General features: G+C 40.4%; 1 protein-coding gene across 2 annotated transcripts in view; it reads right to left on the bottom strand.

The window, feature by feature from the left end:
* LOC309631734 (uncharacterized protein) overlaps positions 1–24860 on the bottom strand; it is a 492832-nt gene that overhangs the window by 146859 nt on the left and 321113 nt on the right. The window contains exons 7-8 of one of the 2 annotated variants that reach the window (XM_082398597.1): positions 16971–17065; positions 1004–1252 (exon numbers count right to left, since the gene is read on the bottom strand). Coding sequence is in view for 1 of the 2 variants with exons in the window: in XM_082398599.1 (XP_082254725.1) it covers positions 17018–17065 (48 nt within the window). In the remaining variant the exon portion in view is untranslated. Of the gene's footprint in view, positions 1–1003; positions 1253–16970; positions 17066–24860 lie in introns of those variants that run through there. The other variant, XM_082398599.1, reaches the window with a different exon arrangement.

Here is a 24860-nt window from a genome sequence, read left to right as displayed (position 1 = left end):
GCATCTGCTTGAACCTCCAGCCATGGTGAGCTCACCACCCCACAAAGCAGCCCCATTTCATTTTAGCAAGTTCTGCCTTGTTCTGAGCCCAAGTCCACCTCTGCCTCCTTTATCTTCAGGCTCTTCCCTCTGAAGCTACACAGAATAAGTCATATATCTCTCCTTTTATGATGACCCTTTATATTTTTAATATAGTTATTGGGTCTCCTTAATACTACTAGTTACTTCAATAGTTTCTAAAATGGTATTATATCTAGACATATCACCCATCTTTATGATTGTAGTGTGTGTCTTAAAATGCAGTATCAGACCTGATAAACACATTTCAATTTATCCTCACAATTGTAAAGCTCAGTGAAGGTCATTACTTCCCCTGGTTTGCCTTCATGGGTGTTTGTTTGTGTGCTTGTTTTTAAGAATTATACTACTATACAGGTAGTATAATTTATCCAACTTTGTCCTTTTAAAACAATGTTTTGGCTATTCTAGGCCCTTGGTATTTCCATATAAATTCATAATCAGCTTATCAAGTTGTCCAAAAGAGCTTGTTGGAATTTGTTTGGATTCCACTGAACCTATACATCGATTTAGGTAAAACTGACGTTTTAACAATTTTGATTCCTATGTTTCATGAACACAATATATCTCTCCATTTATTTAGGTCTTCTTGAATTTCCTTCTGCTATGTTTTGTATTTTTGAAGTGGATCCCTAAGTATTTCACATTTTGATGTTATTTAAAATGTTAAAATTAAATTTCCACTTGCTAATTAAATTTCCAGGTTGCTAATATATTGACCTACAATTAACTTTTATATATGTGTAATATATATATTGTAAATGTAATGTACATGTGAATTGTAAATGTGCTAAACTCACTTGTTGTAGTTTTTTGGTAGATTCCATAGGATTTTCTATTTAGATTATAATGTCATGTGTGAATAATATATAAAGACAGCTTCACTTTTTCTTTTACAACCTAGTGCCTTTAATTTTTTTCTTACCTTATTTAACTGACAGGAACTTCTGATACATTGATGAATGGAAGCAAGGAGTGTGGACATTCATGCTCTTTTTCTGATCTTAGATGGTAGGGTAAACATCCAGACTTTCACCAGTAGGTATGATGTTAGTCGTAGTTTTTTTTGTAGATGCAGTATATAAGGTTGAGGAAACTCCCATCTAATCTTACTTGCTGAGATTTGTGTGTTTTTGTTTCAAATCAAATGGAGCAGGAATCAGCATTCTTTTTTCTATAAACAGACAAACAATAAATACTTTAGGCTATCGAAGACATATATTGTCTCTGTCACACATTCTTTGATTTTTTTGTACAACTCTTTAAAAATATAAAAAACATTCTTAGCTTGTGGGCCATGGACTCTAGTTTGCTGATCCCTGATCTAGCAGTTTGTTATGCCTACAATTCTCACAACTCACACTAGGGGCAGTAGTATCAAATTGCCAAGCCTACACATCCCCAGTTTTGGGGTACCAGAGAAATGGAATGAATTGACAGCTTAATTTTAGTCTTTAAATGTACTACTTTTCACTAAAGTATTCCCAGGAAGAGATAGTAATCTCTATTTGCCTATATCGACTTAATAGTATTAAGAGAGAAGACTAATGAGAAAGGATATAAATATTATAATAAGTAATTGAAAATCAAAATGCCTTCACATTTTGCTCATCTACAACATTTCCAGTTATCAAAATACATTCTGGTCTCTGTTGGTCCAGATGGGCCAGCCACTAATTGACTCAATTCTTTCAGCCCCTTTATATTTGCAAATCTGAGTTACACTACTCATCTGTACTCACTAACCAACTAAGGAAAGTTAAGGGTCTTCTGAGATCTCTTGGGCTCCTATTTTCTCTGTCTATTGTGTTTTGCACCAGAAACTTGCTTCTCTATGTCCAAATACTGAATAATTTTTCATAATATTTAGGTCTCACCAGAGAAAGCAGAGCACTAGACCCCTTGAGGCTAAGACACAGCATAAAAGCAGGACAGGAGGGAAGCATGATGAATGTGCAATAGCCCAGGCTTAGATAAAATAGGACAGTTCTGGGATCCCCCCTGCCTCCTCCACTGTTTCTCAAATGTGTGACCTTGGGCAATCCCTTTGCATGGGCCTGGCACACTGTAAGTTCTCAGCTTTCCTTGAAGAGAAGATGGAAAAGTCTAGAACCATCATTTCCAGGTTTTTTTTTTAATTTAATTTTATTTATTTTTTTATATAGCAGGTTCTTATTAGTTATCTATTTTATACATATTAGTGTATATATGTCAATCTCAATCTCCCAATTCATCCAACCACCACAACCTCCCCTCCCCTGCTTTCCCCCCTTGGTGTCCTATGTTTGTTCTCTACATCTGTGTCTCTCTTTCTGCCTTGTTTTTTTTTTTTTTTTTCCTTTTTAAGCATTGGAGTTTTTTCTTCAAACAAAACCTGTATGTCAAACCCATAAAAATGAAACTTCTGTAGCAGAGTGGTACAGTGTCCCAGCCATATTTGTTGAGTCTATTTCTGGACCCTACCCTTATCCCCTCAGCAATATCCACTATGCCCTAGAATTTCAGGAAGCACTGTTTGAGAAAAAATTGTCTGTGGCATGGACGTAGGAAATCCTATGAAGGTAACCAGACTCCATAGAGTCAGGGCAGTGAAGTATTTACAGCCTTGTTATTTAAAGTACAGTCCCAGGACCAGCAGCATCACCTGAATCCAAGGCCCAATCTCGACCTACTGAATTAGAATCTGCGTTTGGACAAGATACTCTGCTGTGTGTGCATTAGATTTTGAGAAGCCCTAGTGCAGCGTGAGGAGAGGGGGAGGAAGCACACAATAGAGTCATCACAGATGTAAGGCATTACCAAAAGAATGCAGCTAAATTTTGCCAAAGCTGCATTCCATTAATCCTCTTTAGAAATTTAATAATTTGTGTAATATTATTAGCATTTTTTTTCAGATTTCTTCAGGGAGTATGAGTTTATTAAAAGGATAATACATTTTACTTAGCTTTTTTCTCTTTGACCCTTCAGACCATTTTTGGATTTCTAAATTATCTTTTGATTACGCCTACAACCTCCCATGAGGATTAGTGGGTTATAGTTATTTTGTTTAAAAAAAACAAACTTTCCAGCCACAAATAGGAATTTATAATTACCTGAATCTATAATGTGAGTTGTTAATGGAATATTAGCTATTTGAGTAAAAAGGTACTGCACACAAATAATTAAACAAGACAAAGAACATGCAGGCCAGAATTTCTATTTCTTTTCCACAGTAGTGACTCTGTGGCTCTCCATCTAGATGCTGGCATTCTTTTTGTAAATGATTGATTTTCCCATGTCTGAATACTGATAAATCTATAACCAGCTCTGATGTTAATATTGTGCCAGGATAAAAAAGAGAATAATAATGACACAGCGGGAGTTATAACACTGAAAGAGAAATTGAGAATTCAGAATATGGAAAGGAGATTTATTATCTATTTCTTTGTGATCTGACCTGGAGTCCAGAAATCATGATGTCCTTTCAGTTCATTCCTTCATCTATGAAGTTTGGATTAGTTAGTGATTTTCAAACTATGTTATAGCTATGGAACCCTTTGGGCAAAGGAAATGGTACAGGCAGCCTATATGTGAAAGAAAGAAAAAAGGGACAGCTTGGGTGTTGGAGAAACAGGTTTCAAACTCCTGGGCAAGTTGCTCTCTAAAGTGTCACCTAACTCAGAAAATGGGGCAGCACAATAAACAGTGCTGGAAAATTAATGGGTTGAAGCCAACATGTATTTACCTAAATAATTTTATATTTATTCTTGATAAAAATGATTTACAAATTACATTGCTGAGGGGCATCTCTGTTAAAGTAAATGGGTCATGGCATTTACTGGGTTGACATCAAGTATATCAAATCCCATCAGTTCTTTCTGAGTAGCACGTTTCCCATTCATTCTCTCCTTGCAATTCTCACAGCCACCATCCTAGCTCAGGCAAACATAACTCCTGCCTGGACAATTATGACAGCCTCCCAAAGGGCTTCCCTCCACCTCCAAACCTTTGGAGGGAAAGCCAAGGTTTACACATACCAAACATGCAAGAGATCCTGCAATTTGCTCCTGGCTTTGTTACAAAGCCCTACTGCCAATGGAGAGCAGAATCCAAAATCCCTTGCTTGGCATGAAGAGTTCTCTATGTGGCCTCTACTGAGCTTTCTATTTCTCATGTGCCCCTTGGTGAGCCCCATAATCTAGTCAACGGGAACTACTCTCTCTTTCTAATTTGCACGCCAGCCGGTGCCTCTCTCATTACTCCCTTTGCCTATTATGTCTTATCCATCCTCTTTATATGTCTAAATAATACCCACCTTTTAAAGACTCAGCTCAAGTGCTACCTCCTCCCTGAAGTCCTTCCTGAGTTTCTCTGTCCTTCCCAAAGTCCCTCCTGTCCCTGCTCCCCAAGCTAGTAATCACCCTATTACTTAATATAACAATGGACCCCACTCTGAGCACTTACCCCATTCCAATTTGAGTTATAGCTCTATACATTTAGCTCCTGTTATTTTATTATTGATTTTTCTGTTGTCTCTCCTATTGGCTATTTAGAACATAAACCATGTCTTATTTAATTCTAAGAAGTCCCTCATGGTGTCTAACACATGCCAGATACAGAGCAGATATTTGATGAACAAAATATGGTCTGTCTTCTATAATACGGTTATTGTCCCCCTGAGAAAATCTGTGTTACAAAAACAATTGTTTCAGTGGGAAAAGGGGTTATGGCTATTAAATTTAAGGCCATAACAAATTATTTTTCCTACATGAATTTTAAGAATATGACTTTTTAATAGCTCTTAGTGAATCTTGTTTCTGCAAGTGGATATAATATATTGGGTAAACACAGCTCATCAAAACAACCTAAATGCTTCTTCACTTCCCTTTAATCCACCCATTAAGAGTTTCTTGATCTTTATCACCCTTTATCCTGACCTTGTGCTTTTACTTACAATACAGTTCCCAACTAATCACGGTGAACCAAATCTAGGGAGGGTAATTGAAAGACCAAAATGCAACAGGGAAGTCAGTTCCCTAAATTAATTTTTTTTTGTTTTTGCTTTATACGGGAAAATATGATTTATGATCCCATTGGCCCCTGTAGGAAATGTTGAAAAAGAGAGAATGTTTATTCCGCACCTCACCTCCTATATTTCCATTGGCATTCTGCCCTCTCTTCCCTTGGGGATTGTTGGGGACCTTCCCTCACTCACCTAATTCCCTCCTCCCCATAGGAGGAAAAGTGAGCTGACTGGTTAGAACCCATGTCATAGCGGTGGGCAGAATCTCTCAGCACTGTAGCTCACAGCTCCTTTCTGCTCCCAGGTCCACGGCTGATTGTGTAAGCAGATTTGGAGCCTGCTCCACAGTCTGAGTCAGCCAGTCAAATAAATCCTATGGCCTGGATTCAGTAGAGTATTAGAACGATTCCATGTTGGCCTCAGGTCCAAACTGTGTTCTTTAATATTTAAATATTACCAGCTCCTGCATTTTGAGGAATGTTGGGTGTTTTCTCTGCCAGTTGCAAAGTCTATACTCGGTTCTCTTTAGTTTATTATCTTTACACTTATTCCTTGTCAGTCTGAACATAGAAAAGGGGAGGGGTGAGTCCTGGGCTCTCTAGCCTCTGACACAAAAACTCTCCTGAATTCGTAAAATGTTTTATATATTACAAGGCATGTTTACTTCTAGTAGCTCACTTGATTCTCACAGCCCTGACAGATATATTAAAATCTTCTTAGGCTTGCCCATGATCTTCTCAGTGGCAGAGGATCCAAGTCCTTTGACACCAGAAAAATATTCTCTATACTTCATCTTGAAATTGGCCCTTGGCAGTGACTTGAGCAAAATTCCTTCTAGTCTGTTTCCTGTGAGTTAGGGTTAGGAATTCTCTTCAGCAGCACTCTCAAGCAGAGCTTCCCTCTGAACTGGGGGACAAAGTGCATAAATAGAGGAAGATGCCTATGAAATGAACTTGAGAGGAAGTGACAGGAAAAAGGAATGTGACTTGTAAGTGGTTAGCTTGGAAATCCAGCAGCTATGGCAGAAATGCTGGAGAAGAAAGAGGGTTTGGAAGAGCATGTCTTTGTTCCCTTGGTCCTCTGACTTTCAGGCAACCAGGAGAGTCTAGTTGTGAAATCTGTAATACACTATAGTATACTCTGATAGTGAGGGAGAGCTGAGGCACTTAGAGAACTTGCAGCCCATTTGATCACACCTACTGATACTGGAAAGCAGTTAAATATCATTAATGACCCTTAATTGAATAAAAACAAAACTATCTCCTATTCCCTTGATCTTTCCCATTCAAGCTAACATGTATGCTGGGGTTATCCAAGACAGACAGAGATGGGCATGCTGCTTGAGCCAGTTTTTCTATTTATTTTCCAAAAGCAAAGAGGCCCCTTCTGAAACTGCTGCTTGGCAACCTGAATTTAAACCTTCACCAATTGGCTGCCACTCCTGTAATCTGTAGACAGGATTCCAAAGTAGAAGCTCTCCGTGAGCATGTATCTTTTAAGGTTGGGCTCTCAAGCTCCGGCCCCTGCCTTCCTGGTTGGACCACTTGGCATGTTTGCCCTGGATCTTGCCAGTCTAGCATTTACCTGTATGGCTTTATTGGATTATTTCAGTGTAGATTTGTCATATACACCTTAAGGAAGCAGAAAAGGAAAGGAAAATTCATCGAGCATGTATCATTTTTTTAAGGCAGGATGCCAGGTGATTTATAAAAGTTATCACATTTACCCTCACCCCTTATAGGAAGCCAAGGCACTAAGTGGCATCTCATATTTACACAAGCATCCACCATTTACAATTCATATACATCATCTCATTTAATCTTCACAGTGGTTCTATTAGGAGGAGGGCATGATCCTCATTTTATAAATGGAAAAACCAAGACTCAGAAGGGTTGAACAATATGCCCAGGCCACAAGGAGAGTTTTAAGAGAGCTAACACTTGTACCCAGATCGGTATTCATTCCACCAAGGCCCCAAAGGCCTGACTTCCATGTATGACCTATTCTGAAGGCATGAGAAGAATGTAGGCTTCAGAATTATCTAGGTGTGGGTTCAAATCCTGGTTCTGGAACATCCTAGCTCTGAGTTCTTGATCAAATCTCCTAACTGCATGGGGTTCCAATTGCTTCATCTAAAATGGGGGAAATAGTATGTATCTCATAAAATTGCTAAGCAATTTAAATGAGGTTAACTACACTATGTTCTTGAAGCTTAACGGTTTTTCACAAATGCTCATTTCCTCTTCTACTAATTTTCAAGTAATCAACAATGGAGTGGTAAGTTAGAGAAAGTTTAGGATCAGAATCTAGGGGTATATGGTCAGAAATGTGAGCACTTTTATCAAAAGGAAGAATACCCTTCAAAAGTTTAAAGTCACTGTTCTAGAATTTATTAGTCTCAAAATGTGTGATCCAACATTTTATTGTGTACTTTCTTCATGAAAAGCACCATATTGGGTACTGAAGGGGATAGAAAGACATGGTCCTGCCTTCAGAGAGTGAGGTTTGGTCTGCTGTGAACATCTTTTCTCCCTCCAAGGACCACCATGGAATGAGATGTAGACTCTCAGATTCTAGGTTATTCCCCATGTCCCTAAAGCAGTCCTTCCATCCTTGTGTGGTTTCTTAAGGAGTTTGCCTTAAGGGTTAAACAATAAAGGATATAGTTTAAGGGGTATAAGAAGCCTTTTAAATTTTCTACCAATAGCACCCCTGACAATCCATTAGAATATACTTGGAACTAGGTTTGCTGAGTCTCTCTTCACTCTTGTGTTATGGTCTTGGAAGTCAGCCATGCCTAATTGCTCTGACATAGTTTTCTTGTTAGTGGGTCATGAAGCCAATTTAGTAGGTCTTGACCAGCATTTTTAAAATTAAAAAGACCTTACCAGATTAGAAAATATCAAAATGCATTGTACTTATTCTTAGTAAAGTTTAAGTTTTTTTCCCCGTGAAATATTAGCCTGTGTAAGATATTTTTTAGCGTGGGTAGCCATCAAAAATGTTTGAAAAACATATTCTTAAAAAACAAGGTCTAACATTGTAAGTGCCAAGAGTGTTCATGGAATAAGTGGCAAGGATTAGATGTTAAGTCTAGCACTTTAGAGGTTATTTTCTTTTAGGCATTTCCACCAAGATATATGTAACTGCCATTAGGTAAATGGCTTTCTCTTCTGTTATGGCTGCATGAACCATCAGCTAGATTTTCCCTCGATGTTCTATTCATCTCCACCACCACCATCACCACTACCTCTTCCTCCTGTTTTCCATAGGAGAATCTCTGTGGCAGAGCCCCCAGATCTAGTCTCTTACAAGCTGGAGTATCCCTGCTCTTATCTTCTACATCTCTTGAAAATGGGTACATAATCAGTCCACTACCAGAAATCATCCAGTCTTACTCATAGTTGCCCAGAAATCCATACAGAGTCCAAAGGATAGGACAGATTTTTGTTGTCACTGTTGTTGTTCTCATCAAGCCATCTTCTGCTTTGTTGTGTCTGTCTTGCATGGCTGCCTGGAAACACCCTTTCCCTTGGGATTCCCTCCTTCATCCATTTCCCTCCTTCACCCATTTCTCCTTGGGGAGCTCAACTTCATTATGCCACCACTCCCTATGTTCAAACCAGCTCGTCCCACTTCAAGTTATCACCACTCAAATAGCAGATTCTTTTCACCTGGATCTTCTGATTCTTCAGAGTGGAGTCCTCTCAAGACTAAAACCTTTTTCTGGCTGATACCACTCATCCTCAAGACATAACTCTATGATTAAATGTGACAACAATGGGAAGGGACAAAGGGGATGATGTGGAAAGAGCATCCCATCCTGACATATTGGTTTTATCTCATTAGACTGAGTCTCTGCACCACAGGAGTTGTCCACACTGGACAATCTATGAGCTGACATTGAGATTTCAAAGAAACTATGCTCTATCCCACTGAATATGTTTGAATTCAAGGATCCTTAAAATATAGTACACATTAGTCCCTTCCCAATGTCCCACTGCTCTATAGGTGTTCAGAGAAGGAAGTGTTGCTGAGGACTAGAATGATGGCAGAAGACTTTGTGGAATAGATGAGGCTTGAAGTGAACCTGGAAAGGTGGGCAGAATTTGGAGACATGAAGCAATGTAAACAGGACGTTGTAGACTAATAGGACCAACAAGCATAGCAGAAAGGAATCAGGACACTCTCTATGAGTGAGTGCACCAGGCTGGTGGGATGGAGCAGTGGAGCATTGGCTTGGAACTCTGTCAGGAGGTAGAATGAAAATATGGTCGTGGAAATACTTGAATGCCAGGAACGGGAGAAAACAGGCTTTTAAGCAAATGAAAATGGCATTTTAGGGATATTAACATTCTAGTTTATGGAACAGGATTTGGTGCAGAGACACCCAGCAAGGGTAGATCACATGAGGAACCACTGTAGTGATCCCGGCTTGAGGCAACCAGGGCCCCAACTAGAGTGAAGCAATGAGAACTGAGAGGGAAGCTTTTACATGACAGTGTGCCATTGACTTAGAGCAATCTAATCAGCAACATTTCATTATGCACTTGGTCTTGAACCAGATAATTTGCCCTTCAGATGTATCTTTCCTGAATATGTAAACGCTCTCATTAAGATACAAGCCCTATGCCTGCTTTGAAGCTAAGCCAGACCCCACCTAACGCTGGCCTTTACCCCTTTTCTTCTCATTGGTAATCAGCTCACTGAAGCAGATGTTACTTCCTGACTCCGCAGGTGCCAACAGCCTCAGAAAGAAATGGATTATAGAACTGGAGTCTGCACTCAGCATGATCCAAATATGGAAATCAAACTGAGCCTTCTCAGGCTCCATGCTTGGGAAGGAGAGTGAAAAAGGGCTTAAGACTGGGCCTCAAAAGACAGGGTGGTTACCAGAGCCATCATGGGGCCATTTATCTGCCTACAGAAGGTCTTGCCAGTAATAACAATTAATGCCAATGGCATCCTTTCAATTTACCTTCATGGATTAATTCAACAAATACTTATTGGCTATGTACCAGGCATTAAACAAGGCTTTGGGGATAAAAAGACACAAAGAGCAGAGTTCTTGCCTTTGATAAAGTTTCCAGCTGAGTAGGAGAGACAGACCTATAAACAAGTAAATAACATTACAATGGCATGTTCTGCTCTCTGCACCAAAAATTGTAAGATCTGATGCTGGAGAGATAGACAATTTGGGATTAGAGTCTTCCCACTGCATACTTTTCAGTAATCACTTGGAAGGTCAAGAAGTCACATATAAACACCTTACACGAAACATTTTATCTGAATAAAAGCAGAAAAGAAAACTAAAATCAACAAGTCCTCAGTAAAACCTGGGAGTTTGCCCCAGAATTATTTTGCCTTTTCCCCTGGGCCTTTATTTAACCCCAGTTGTGGTTATGCTGTCTGACCTTCTTTTATAGAAGCCTTGAACTTCACAATATGAAGGCCCTTTTACTCCCAGTCCCTAGAGTGAGTCAGACTGCTGGTGCTTAGCAGGGGAGAATTCCGACCAAGAGCATTAGGAAGAGCAGGAATTGGAAGGAAGAGAGCCAAAGCCCTTAGTGAAATCCTTCTGTGGGAGTTGCAGACGTAGAGTCTAGTGGGGTTTTGGTCTAGGAAGTTTAGGAAAAATGAAAAGTTTGTTGGTGAAAATTTAATCTCCTCTGTGAATTGTAATCATTTTTTTACAGACAGAATCCTGTCCCTCAATAGGTATTGCTTCCCAGTGAAAACAAAGAGAAGTCATCTCAGGAAAAGTCAGCCCAGGATCACCAAGTAAAGAACAGATTTTGTTGTTAGTCATTTAATTTATATTTTTCTATAATAAACTGTTGGTCTTTGTTAAAAACTAGAATCATATGATCATGAGTCTTTGCTTTTCTTTTTGTTTTACAGTCTTTCTTTTTTTTTTAGTTTAAAATAGGTGATTTCTAGCAGCAGGGGATATACAAGGTTGAGGTTGGAGAGGGCTGACAAAAAAAGACGTCATTAGAAATAAATGCTGTAATTATAGTGGCTTTAAGGGTTATTTCAAACTTTAGGAAGAGAAGAAGGTATTGAGAAATCTCTTTTTCAACAGAATTTTTAGATACTATGTCTCTAAATAGTTTCAGGCTAGTTTCCTCAGAAAGTATACTGCCTCCTTTGCCCCACTCAGATCCTTGTTAGGTTTAGCTTAATAATAATGTGAGGGGCCAGAAAATCTTTTAAAGCTGATTTCCTACAGTTTGTAATTCCTTGCCAGGAACTGGAGGACTGATTGGCCATGCCCTCTGCAGTCTCCTGGCTATTTGTGAGAGTAGAAAACGAAACAAGGTACACATGTCTACACATACACGCACACACGCACAAACACACACACACAGAGCTTACTGTGAGACAGCAGCACAGAAAAATATGTTCACAATAACTCAATTTCACTAAAACTGGAAGTGGTCTTATGGAAGAAGGATAATAAGTCCCATTTAGTAGATCGTTTTCTTGTCCTCAAAGGGAGGTGCCTGCTGATCAACAGCACTTCCCAGAAAGTTAAGTCATAGATCGCATTTGGCCGTGGTGGAGAGATGACCTGGGTCTCCTATTGGTCAAGGACGAGCTAGAGTCTGTCCGTGGAGGCTGGAAATGTTGAGGTGAAATCATGGGCCTTTTGCGTTCTTTGCTTTTCAAGTGAATGTTAAAAAATTCGACAGCTGTGTTTTACTCCACTGGAGTCCCTCAAACACCCACTCATCCCCAAAATCACTTAGAGGGGTGCACAACAAAGTAATTAGTGAATTATTCATTCAGCTGTGTAGCCAGGTGCCAGAGGTGACCTTCTGCAGATTTCAGGTGATTACTTACATTGAGTAAGGCAAAATTCCACAGTTCTTCTTCTTGCTGATTTATAAATTTTTCTCTTGTTAATCAAAAGAGCCTAGAAAATTGTATGAATCACAAAGGTACTGGAAAACATCAGTACAACACATGTTGAGCCAAAGTTGCCAATGTCTAAGTTATTCTCTGGTAATGATGTTTCCACGTAGTTTAACATTTTAAAGCATAAGTTACCGGCCTTCGAGCAAGTCTAACCTGGCTCTGCCTGTGAGAAAGAGACATTCTCTTTATTCAAATTAAACACAAAGGGCATAATTTCCCATCCTGTTAGGAGGAGGGCGGACTTTCGACATTCCTTAGAGTTCTATACAAGGCACCTAAAGAAAAGGTCAGTCATTCACTCAGAAAATATTTTTTGAGTACCTACATTTCAGGCATTACTAGTTGCTGGTGAAACAAACACAGCCTTTTCCCTCGTAGAGCTTATACTCTAGACGTCTACATATCTAGGAGGCTCACGCAGTAGGAGGACTAGATTCAAATTATGCACAAGGGATTGCAACGAAATGAAGTGTGCACTAAAAAGGTGCCCAAGGAAGTAAGGGGTCTGGGAATTAAGTGATATAAAGAGCAGTTGAAAGAAATTGGAGAGTTCAGGAACGGTGCAGGTATTATTTTCTGCGGCTCTAGAGGGCATACCCTAATCAAGAGGTGGTGGACTTCAGTTCAATACTGAAAGGGTATAATGTTTACAACCACCTCAGAAGAGAATGAGCTGCTTTGGAAGGCGGCAGAAGCCCTACCCCGATGTACTGAAGTAGCCACCATCTTAGCCGCTGCTCAGTGGTCTGTGGAGGCAATTTTTGTGACAGGCAAAGGTTTGCCCAGATGATTCCTAATGAGGCTTCCACTTGTGAGTTTCTACATTCCATAAACCTGATGACCAGTGACCACAGAAGCTACCCGCTTCGTTTAGCAATTCATTCTTCAGCCTGCATATACTAAGTCCAGTGAAGCAGAGAACTGGGAGAAACTTTCTCTCCCTTTGTTCCAGGTGGAATAACACAATACAGCAATAGAGGTTGCTCCTTCCTCTTACCACAGCCTCATCCCTAAAGATCATCTCTCTAAAGAGATGCTCACTGACCAATGGTTCTATGGAAAGGGCCTTCAAAATCAGGTGGTAATTTGTTCAAAGATAGATAGTTCACTGATGGCAGAGCCGACAGTAAGTGCCACTGTCTGAGTTCAGTTCATTTTCTATGATGTGCAGATCATAAACGGTGAATTTTGAACCATGTTCTGAAGAGCAAGAGGATGGGAATGTTTCCCTGGGCTGGTCACACGCTGAGCCTAGGATATGGAGTCGTTCAGTCCAGCTCCTCCGCTATTTATTTAATTCCATAACGTGCCAGCTCCAGTCTTCCAAGCTGCCCAGCTATAAGATTCAGACCAGAAAAATCCTAAACTTCTTTCCCTACATTTGCAATTCTCCTTCCTTTCCCTTTCTTCCAACTCAGATTTGGAGGTTCCATGACTATTTATATAATCAGACACTTTTTGTTTCAGAAACAGTGCAACTAATGTCTTTAGGAGGAAATGCCCTGTAAATGTTCAAAACCTCAAAATAATTTTCAAATCTCTACTTTCCTTTTTGAAAAATGTAAAGAACAATTAAAGAGATTTTAGGAGGAGAATCTGGCATACAACACCCTCAACCAAGTTCCAGGGTATTTTCTTTGGAGGATGTGATTACAGCTGTTCAAACTTAAAGTTATTTACATTGAACAAAAACCTTGATTTTAAAGAGTCATATGACCATATATAAACTGGAACATGGCAAAGAATCAAAACGTGGCATTTTTAGTGGACATATATTGCCCATTGGCTATGGCTCCTGAAGGGTGCTTTTCAGGGCCCTGGGTTGGTGGGAAATGATAAACGAAGACTAAAGAATAAGAATTTTGCCTAGTGAGTCATATTGGGTTGCAGCTGAATTAGAAAACAGCAGGTAGTCATCAGAAAGGTTTATATGAAATCTAATGAATCAGAAAGAGAAAGCAAGTGGAAAGAGTTTCTTTTCATACAGGGCCAGATTCTCATCTGATGTAAGTTCTGGGAGAATTAGCCAACATATGGAAATTATCCCCATGTTGTCATATGGGACAGCAGTATGAGGAATCGTTAAAGGAATGGGAATATTTAGCTTTGTGAAGAGAAGATCTGGGTGGCACAGATAGCTCTTTTCAAATATTTAGAAGGTCAGCATGTAGAGAAGGGAGTATTGTGTGTTGCTCCCAAGGGCAAAACATTGGAGACATTGGAGAGATGGGGTGTGTTTTACTATTCCCTTTTCTCCTACTAGGGCAAACAGAGCATGGCTACTTCCTCACAGCAAAATAGGCTCATGTGAGGGGACAGAAAGCTGTTTCTGGAGCCATCCCCTAAGAACTGGGATGGGAACTAATGGAGACTGACCCAGACATAGGACTGACAGCAAAGTTTCCACCTACCAGGCATAGCTTGACTCTAAATATCAATATCCATATGCAGCTCAGGTAAACAGGCAGCAAGGAGGAATGGGAAGTACCTGGACTTTGGAGTCAGGAGAGTGTAGGTTGAAACCCTGGCTGTGCCATTTATTGTCTGTGTAACCCTGGGAGATTTGCTTGGCCTCTCTGAGTTGCAGTTTCCTGGTCTGTAAACAGGGATGATGTCACCTGTGCTAATGGACAGCTGTTATGTCCACTCAGAATTCACTCTCCCTGCTCTAGGAAAATCACCTTGATTTCCTCCAAGTCAAGTAGAGTCCTCGTGTCAATCATGGTCAATCACGGATAGGCCTGCCTATCCCTGGACAATCAAACTTTGCCTCCCTGGAATTTTAAACCTGAGTGGGGTGACCCAAGGATGGAAAATGGTTGGAGTTGAGTCCTTCTGAAAATGACATCATGAAGGGACTGTCCATCAGTTCCTGATGCCAGAATTTCCTGAGCTACCAGGCTGCTGTCCTTCTTGGGGCCTGGTTTTTCAGCTTCTTCAATTTTATGAGCTACCCCATGTTCTGCCAATAGATCATGTTTTTGCATAAGTTAGCTGAATCAGTGTCTGTAGTTTGCCAAAACAAAGAACCGTATCTGTACACCTACCTCAAAAAGATTGCTGGGAAGATTAAATGAGAAAACATACATAAAGCCTCTGACACTGTTGTAGTGCCTGGTACATAACAGGTTTCAATAAATGGTAGCTGTTGTAACTATCAGGTACTATGAGCCCAAGATGAGTAAAGAACAGTTCCAATAGACGGGGAAAGCCACATTCTGAAGTTAAGGTAGGCACACACAATCAAGGCTATCTGTTCTTAAATATCTGGCCCCAGCTACTGTCTGTGTAAATAAGAACTTGTTAACCACTGAAGTTGGCTTGGCCTTGAGATTTGGTGGGACTCCGTGACTGTGGAAGTGATGAGGCTTAGATTGAAAGGCCCCAGTCAGAAGGCCATAGGAAAGTTCCCACAGTGGGAGGAAGGCTGGACTTGAGGGTCTCCAAGGTCTCCCCCAACTCTATGCACTTCCATGCAATCAATGCTCCAACTGCTGGAGATTTGCAGGCAGGGTCCGGAGGCTCAGGGCCTCCTGGTAGCCAGGAAATACTGTCCAGTCCCAACATTACTTGACCCTGTGCCATGTGATACTGTTAATCCTAGCTTTCCTGTGCCATCCCTCCTTCCTGATTTTCCCCCTACCTCTCTGGCAGTGCCTTTGCATATGCTATTCTCTCTGCCCTTAATGTCCCTCTTTACTTCAAGCATCAGGCTGACTCCTACTCATCTTTCGAGTTTCAGTTTCAGGATCAGGTCTCCTCAAAGCCTTCCATCCCACCCTCATCACCCCAGCCCTTCGACCCTCCTCCCCTCCCCAGTGTGCCTCAGCGCCCTCTCTTCCAGCAGTCAGCACACTAGGTTTTCATAGCTGATTCTTCATCCCATCTTGACTGTGAGAACAAGGCAGAGCCCAGACCTTGTTCATTGTGCCCAGCACAATGCCTGGTGAAGGCGGGAGGGAAGGAAATGTACCAAAGGCAAAAGACCTTATACTACACTTTTGAGTTTTATTTGTTGTGTGAATGTTGGAGGTCATTTGTTGGCATTTGTTGTTATAGCTGAAGACCCAGTTTGTGCAAACGTGTCCAAATGGGGCAGGTAGGAAACTTTTTAACTACTCACCACTTACCTGGCTTTGCTGCCAGGGAACACAGCCCGGCCCAGAGAGTGATCCAGCCTGAGAGGCCATTGAGAAGACACTGGGGGAATCAGGTTGACTGAATGTTACAGGCTAGCACTTTCATTTCCTGCTCTAGGTAGCTCCAGCCCTGGATAATTCTGAACATGTTTCTCCCAGAATCAAAGATAACAGGATAGTTTCATGTAAGGTACGCTTGAATATGTCCAGCTTAGCTTTACACAAACCATCCTAAATCAAAACGTTTACCACATGAACCCAAAGCAAACAGAATATATTACCTTATTTCTCCTCCATTAGTCAAGGAATGGAGTCGGTGATGTGTTAGGTGCTTTAATCTCCCTAGGCCATAATTCTATGGCTAACTTTAAAACAAAATAAGAACCAAAACCCCCACTAGCCTGGCTTTATTCAGTTCTGGTTTGTTTCCTCCGGCTGTCTTTATGAGCATCTCCAGTGACAAAGAACATGATGGTCCCTCATCATGAGGGGCACCATACCTGGGAACACTAATTATTCTAACTAGTTAGATTAAACTTAGGTCTTACATTAGCGGAAAACATGGTTCTCCTTATACTTTGAACAGTGAGCTCCTAGGGTAGGGGCTGTGGTATAATAAGAAGCTGGGCTATGAGTGTTGTTATCCTCAGTCATCACGCCAAGCCTTGCTCTTGCTCAGGCCTCAGAGAGGGTGCAAGCACTGGCCTGCCTCCCAGGGCACATGCGGATGGAGGGAAGGAGGGTGGGCACACGCCCTGAGTGTCTGACCTCAGCAGGAGGCCTGGGCATGGGCTCCTCGGGTGCAAAGGCAAGAAGGTGTGAATGCTCACATTTCTTCCACAAACGGGCCTGCTTGGGTTCCAGGAGTCAGAGGGCTTCATCTCTGTCCCACAAGGCATGACACCGGCAGCAGCCAAGCAGCTCTCTGTTGGAAGGAAGCAAGACTGTTCAGCGAGGAGGAGAAAAGACTTGAGGATGGCTTCTGAGATGGAGGAAACCCGTGAGAGTCATCTTCAAGAGCGATCCGGCTTATTCTCCAAGGTCATGGGAGGCAGAACTCCAGGGTGGACTTGTGTCCACGCAACATGGTAGAGTCCTTTCTGTCAGAGCTGTTCAAAGAAGGAAAGAGCTTCCTGTCTCTGGAAGGCTTCAACCAGAGGCTGGGAGCCCACCTCATGGAGAAGTTGGGGAGGGATTCTGGAAACCCAGTGAGTGACTGGGCGAGAAGACCATGGAGATTCCTTTCTTCCTCAAAAATCTAAGAAAACACAACTTAAAAGAATCTGAGAGCATGTTGGAGAGGAAAAAGAATTGGTTCTCTTTTTCTTAAAATGGGTTTTGTGGGGTCTTCATGAATGTGCTAGGGATGATCATTAACCAAAGAAACCCCCCTAAACAAAAACCATACACATTGCCGGAGTAAGCTGGCAGGAGTCTGGAGATACCATCCCAGAATCACAGAACAGTTGACACACACTGGACAGCATGTAGAACTATTTTCTTTAATCATGCTGAATTGCCTGCTATACACAGAGCACAGGTGTAGGTATTGGGAGAGTTACAGGATGTTTATGGCCCAAGGAAAGTACAATATACTTGGAGAAAGACATTTTTACAACCAAAAACTCAAGATCAACACTGAAAAAATTTTGAAAATATTCAAATATGAAAGAAGAGGTAGCAATTGAAGGGATTCCGGCTATAACTTAGAAGGTTGACCATCCTCAGATCTATGCCACACCCGTGTTTAAAGTGTTCCATGGGGGTGGACCTATAATGTGACCATCCGCATCTCCTTCTCATCATCCCTTGACCCTGTCAGGGTGGGAGGTGGGGTGGAAGAAAGAGGCACTCTGCTCTCAGTGGAGGCTTTTCCTTTCACTCAACATATTTTAGTTGGTAAAAGCAGCTCATGCAAACCCTCAGCTTCCCTTCCCTGATCTTTTTTTCTTTTTCTTTTTTTTTTTTGGCCATGCCATGAGGCTTGTGGGATCTTAGTTCTCTGACCAGGGATTGAGCCCGGGCCCTGGACAGTGAAAGCACCGAGTCCTAAACACTGGACCGCCAAGGAATTCCCTCTTTTTCTTCTTCTTAGTGCTGTTGTGCTTTATGATACTTTGCCTCCACTTCCCCCACAGACTGGCACAGAGTACAATCATGGGACAGGCAGGGAAGGTGAACAAGGGGAGATAGAAGAAGAGAAAACATTTTCTGCCTCCCCTCTTTAGGCTGTACTACTAATTCTTGTTGTCCAGGTGATGTGAAGCCTCACAATGCCATGTGAAGCCAGAGAAGTGCCCACATGATGCTAGCAGCCCAAGCTGCCTCCAGGCCCAATGGGCTTCTACTTGATTGTGTTAAATACACAAGTGCACGCGCGCATACACACGCACATTTTGCATTCAGGTTTAAAAGAAAGAATGACTCCATTCTCATTTGAACCAAATACCAGAGGACATATTTCTGACCTGAGAATTACTGCTTAATTTTGTAGACTTCGAGATTAGAAAAATACCAAGCCTATAGCGCTTATATGCCAGAGAAGGGCATGAGAAGCAAGGAAGGTTTAAGACAGGAGGAACTCTTGACAAATAATTTCAGTGAAGCTTTGTATTTTCAAAGCAGTTTTAAATCATGAAGTAGCCCACCCAGCTATCCTGAGAAAGTAGGTCAGCACAATATTTTCACAGGTGAGGAAACCGAGATACAGTGTTTGGTGGTTCACCCAACATGTACAACTCGGGTAGGAACACAGACTTCCGGATTTCCATCCAGACACACTCAAGTAGGCTGCCTTCTTCCCAGAAAGAAAATACAGGCAGTTAGCAGATTTTATTTTATATTTTAATATGCTAACTAGGCTAAAACACGGTTGCTGTAGACCAAGAAGTCTTAAGGTGAAAGAACACCAAAGGGTAGAGTTTGAAGCTTGTGAATATTTCCCAACCTAGTCAACAGTTCAAATGCTCTGTTCTGGGCATAGTGTGGCCAAAGCAGCTGCTAGAGAATCAGGAGGTCTGGATTCTAGGAGTAAGCAGCATGGCTTTGCAAGAGTCATTTAAACTCTCCGAGCCTTGCTCTTTCATCCTCAAAATGAAGACACTATTTTTGAAAGTTTTCCATTTGAAAAATGCAGAAAGACATAAAATAGTTAAATCACTCATTATTTAACTGTGCTTTCTGAAGTAGATAGAAACAGGAGTCGTAGTGTTCCTTCTCTACCCCTCCAATACCATCCCAGAACCTGAAGCATATTTTTCTAGGCTCATACCAATACATAATATATATTTACTTAAATATATGTAAAGGTCACACTTTACAATTTTTAATAAAAAAATGGAACCATGCTGTACATGTTGTTCTATAACTTTTTCCTTTACTCAACAATATGGCATCATTCCACTTCATACTGATCCTGTTTTTTTTTAATTATGTATTTATTTTTTTATACAGCAGGTCCTTATTAGTCTTCAGTTTTATACACATCAGTGTATACATGTCAATCCCAGTCGCCCAATTCAACACACCACCACCACCACCACCCCGCCGCTTTCCCCACTTGCTGTCCGTATGTTTGTTCTCTACATCTGTGTCTCAACTTCTGCCCTGCAAACCGATTCATCTGTACCATTTTTCTAGGTTCCACGTATATGCGTTAACATACGATATCTGTTTTTCTCTTTCTGACTTACTTCACTCTGTATGACAGTCTCTAGATCCATCCACGTCTCTACAAATGACCCAGTTTCATTCTTTTTATAGCTGAGTAATATTCCATTGTATATATGTACCACATCTTCTTTATCCATTCGTCTGTCAATGGACATTTAGGTTGCTTCCATGACCTGGCTATTGTAAATAGCGCTGCAATGAACATTGGGGTGCATGTGTCTTTTTGAATTGTGGTTTTCTCTGGGTATATGCCCAGTAGTGGGATTGCTGGATCATATGGTAATTCTATTTTTAGTTTTTTAAGGAACCTCCATGCTGTTCTCCATAGTGGCTGTATCAGTTTACATTCCCACCAACAGTGCAAGAGGGTTCCCTTTTCTCCACACCCTCTCCAGCATTTCTTGTTTGTAGATTTTCTGATGATGCCCATTCTAACTGGTGGGAAGTGATACCTCATTGTAGTTTTGATTTGCATTTCTCTAATAATTAGTGATGTTGAGCAGCTTTTCCTGTGCTTCTTGGCCATCTGTATGTCTTCTTCAGAGAAATGTCTATTTAGGTCTTCCGCCCATTTTGGGATTGGGTTGTTTGTTTCTTTAATATTGGGCTGCATGAGCTGTTTATATATTTTGGAGATTAATCTTTTGCCTGTTGATTTGTTTGCAAATATTTTCTCCCATTCTGAGGGTTGTCTTTTCATCTTGTTTATGGTTTCCTTTGCTGTGCAAAAGCTTTGAAGTTTCATTAGGTCCCATTTGTTTATTTTTGTTTTTATTTCCATTACTCTAAGAGGTGGATCAAAAAAGATCTTGCTGTGATTTATGTCCAAGAGTGTTCTTCCTGTGTTTTCCTCTAAGAGTTTTATAGTGTCCAGTCTTACATTTAGGTCTCTAATCCATTTTGAGTTTATTTTTGTATATGGTGTTAGGGAGTGTTCTAATTTCATTCTTTTACATATAGCTGTCCAGTTTTCCCAGCACCACTTATTGAAGAGACTGGCTTCTCTCCATTGTATATCCTTGCCTCCTTTGTCATAGATTAGTTGACCATAGCTGTGTGGGTTTATCTCTGCGCTTCCTATCTTGTTCCATTGATCTATGTTTCTGTTTTTGTGCCAGTACCATATTGTCTTGATTAATGTAGCTTTGTAGTATAGTCTCAAGTCAGGGAGTCTGATTCCTCCAGCTCCATTTTTTTCCCTCAAGACTGCTTTGGCTATTCGGGGTCTTTTGTGTCTCCATACAAATTTTAAGATTTTTCGTTCTAGTTCTGTAAAAAATGCCATTGGTAATTTGATAGGGATTGCATTGAATCTGTAGATTGCTTTGGGTAGTATAGTCATTTTCACAATATTGATTCTTCCAATCCAAGAACATGGTATATCTCTCCATCTGTTGGTATCATCTTTAATTTCTTTCATCAGTGTCTTAATAGTGTTCTGAGTACAGGTCTTTTACCTCCTTAGTTAGGTTTTTTCCTAGGTATTTTATTCTTTTTGTTGCAATGGTGAATGGGATTGTTTCCTTAATTTCTCTTTCTGATCTTTCATTGCTAGAGTATAGGAATACAAGAGATTTCTGTGCATTCATTTTGTATCCTGCAACTTTACCAAATTCATTGATTAGCTCTAGTACTTTTCTGGTGGCATCTATAGGATTCTCTATGTATAGTATCATGTCATCTGCAAACAGTGACAGTTTTACTTCTTCTTTTCCAATTTGTACTCCTTTTATTTCTTTTTCTTCTCTGACTGCCATGGCTAGGACTTCCAAAACTATGTTGAATAATAGTGGTGAGAGTTGACCTCCTTGTCTTGTTCCTGATCTTAGAGGAAATGGTTTCAGTTTTTCACCATTGAGAATGATGTTTGCTGTGGGTTTGTCGTATATGGCCTTTAGTATGTTGAGGTAGGTTCCCTCTATGCCCACTTTCTGGAGAGTTTTTATCATAAATGGGTGTTGAATTTTGTCAAAAGCTTTTTCTGCATCTATTGAGATGATCACATGGTTTTTATTCTTCAATTTGTTAATATGGTTTATCACATTGATTGATTTACGTATATTGAAGAATCCTTGCATCCCTGGGATAAATCCCACTTGATCGTGGTGTATGATCCTTTTAATGTGTTGTGGGATTCTGTTTGCTAGTATTTTGTTGAGGATTTTTGCATCTATATTCATCAGTGATATTGGTCTGTAATTTTCTTTTTCTGTAGTATCTTTGTCTGGTTTTGGTATCAGGGTGATGGTGGCCTCATAGAATGAGTTTGGGAGTGTTCCTTCCTCTGCAATATTTTGGAAGAGTTTGAGAAGGATGGGTGTTAGCTCTTCTCTAAATGTTTGATAGAATTCACCTGTGAAGCCATCTGGTCCTGGACTTCTGTTTGTTGGAAGATTTTTAATCACAGTTTCAATTTCATTACTTGCGATTGGTCTGTTCATATTTTCTATCTCTTCCTGGTTCAGTCTTGGAAGGTTATACCTTTCTAAAATATTGTCTATTTCTTCCAGGTTGTCCATTTTATTGGCATAGAGTTGCTTGTAGTAGTCTCTTAGGATGCTTTGTATTTCTGCGGTGTCTGTTGTAACTTCTCCTCTTCCATTTCTAATTTTATTGATTTGAGTCCTCTCCCTCTTTTTCTTGATGAGTCTGGCTAATGGTTTATCAATTTTGTTTATCTTCTCAAAGAACCAGATTTTCGTTTTATTGATCTTTGCTATTGTTTTCTTTGTTTCTATTTCATTTATTTCCGCTCTGATCTTTATGATTTCTTTCCTTCTGCTAACTTTGGGTTTTGTTTGTTCTTCTTTCTCTAGTTCCTTTAGGTGTAAGGTTAGATTGTTTATTTGAGATTTTTCTTCTTTCTTGAGGTAGGCTTGTATAGCTATAAACTTCCCTCTTAGAACTGCTTTTGCTGCATCCCATAGGTTTTGGATCGTCCTGTTTTATTGTCATTCATCTCTAGGTATTTTTTGATTTCCTCTTTGATTTCTTCAGTGATCTCTTGGTTATTTAGTAACGTATTGTTTAGCCTCCATGTGTTTGTGTTTTTTACGTTTTTTTCCCTGTAATTCATTTCTAATCTCATAGTGTTATGGACAGAAAAGATGCTTGATATGATTTCAATTTTCTTAAATTTACTGAGGCTTGATGTGTGACCCAAGATGTGATCTATCCTGGAGAATGTTCCGTGCGCACTTGAGAAGAAAGTGTAATCTGCTGTTTTTGGATGGAGTGTCCTGTAAATATCAATTAAATCTACCTGGTCTATTGTGTCATTTAAAGCTTCTGTTTCCTTATTTATTTTCATTTTGGATGATCTGTCCATTGGTGTAAGTGAGGTGTTAAAGTCCGCCACGACTTTTGTGTTACTGTCGATTTCCTCTTTTATAGCTATTAGCAGTTGCCTTATGTATTGAGGTGTTCCTATGTTGGGTGCATATATATTTATAATTGTTATATCTTCTTCTTGGATTGATCCCTTGATCATTATGTAGTGTCCTTCCTTGTCTCTTGTAACATTCTTTATTTTAAAGTCTATTTTATCTGATATCAGTATTGCTACTCCAGCTTTCTTTTGATTTCCATTTGCATGGAATATCTTTTTCCATCTCCTCACTTTAAGTCTGTATGTGTCCCTAGGTCTGAAGTGGGTCTCTTGTAGACAGCATATAGATGGGTCTTGTTTTTGTATCCATTCAGCAAGCCTGTGTCTTTTGGTTGGAGCATTTAATCCATTCACGTTTAAGGTAATTATCGATATGTATGTTCCTATGACCGTTTTCTTAATTGTTTTGGGTTTGTTTTTGCAGTTCCTTTTCTTCTCATGTGTTTCCCACTTAGAGAAGTTCCTTTAGCATTTGTTGTAGAGCTGGTTTGGTGGTGCTGAATTCTCTTAGCTTTTGCTTGTCTGTAAAACTTTTGATTTCTCCATCGAATCTGAATGAGATCCTGGCTAGGTAGAGTAATCTTGGTTGTAGGTTCTTCCCTTTCATCACTTTAAGTATATCATGCCACTCCCTTCTGGCTTGCAGAGTTTCTGCTGAGAAATCAGCTGTTAACCTTATGGGAGTTCCCTTGTATGTTACTTGTCGTTTTATCCTTGTTGCTTTCAATAATTTTTCTTTGTCTTTAATTTTTGCCAGTTTGATTACTATGTGTCTCTGTGTGTTTCTCCTTGGGTTTATCCTGTATGGGACTCTCTGCGCTTCCTGGACTTGGGTGGCTATTTCCTTTCCCATGTTAGGGAAGTTTTCGACTATAATCTCTTCAAATATTTTCTCTGGTCCTTTCTCTCTCTCTTCTCCTTCTGGGACCCCTATAATGCGAGTGTTGTTTCGTTTAATGTTGTCCCTGAGGTCTCTTAGGCTGTCTTCATTTTTTTTCATTCTTTTTTCTTTATTCTGTTCCACAGCAGTGAATTCCACCATTCTGTCTTCCAGGTCACTTATCCGTTCTGCTGCCTCAGTTATTCTGCTCTTGATTCCTTCTAGTGTATTTTCATTTCAGTTATTGTATTGTTCATCTCTGTTTGTTTGCTAATTCTTCTAGGTCTTTGTTAAACATTTCTTGCATCTTCTCGATCTTTGCTTCCATTCTTTTTCCAAGGTCCTGGATCATCTTCACTATCATTATTCTGAATTCTTTTTCTGGAAGCTTGCCTACCTCCACTTCATTTTGTTGTTTTTCTGGGGTTTTATCTTGTTCCTTCATCTGGTAAATAGCCCTCTGCCTTTTCATCTTGTCTATCTTTCTGTGAATGTGGTTTTTGTTCCACAGGCTGCAGAATTGTAGTTCTTCTTGCTTCTGCTGTCTGCTCTCTGGTGGATGAGGCTATCTAAGAGGCTTGATGGCAAGGACTGGTGGTGGGTAGAGCTGACTGTTGCTCTGGTGGGCACAGCTCAGTAAAACTTTAATCTGCTTGACTGCTGATGGGTGGGGCTGGGTTCCCTCCCTGTTGGTTGTTTGGCCTGAGGCAACCCAACACTGGAGCCTACCTGGGCTCTTTGGTGGGGCTAATGACAGACTCTGGGAGGGCTTATGCCAAG

Source organism: Balaenoptera borealis (assembly GCF_965194805.1).
Source record: "Balaenoptera borealis genome assembly, chromosome: 7".
NCBI classification, from domain to species: domain Eukaryota; kingdom Metazoa; phylum Chordata; class Mammalia; order Artiodactyla; family Balaenopteridae; genus Balaenoptera; species Balaenoptera borealis.
Note: the sequence above shows the minus strand (reverse complement) of the source record. Positions and strands in the feature narration are given on the sequence as shown.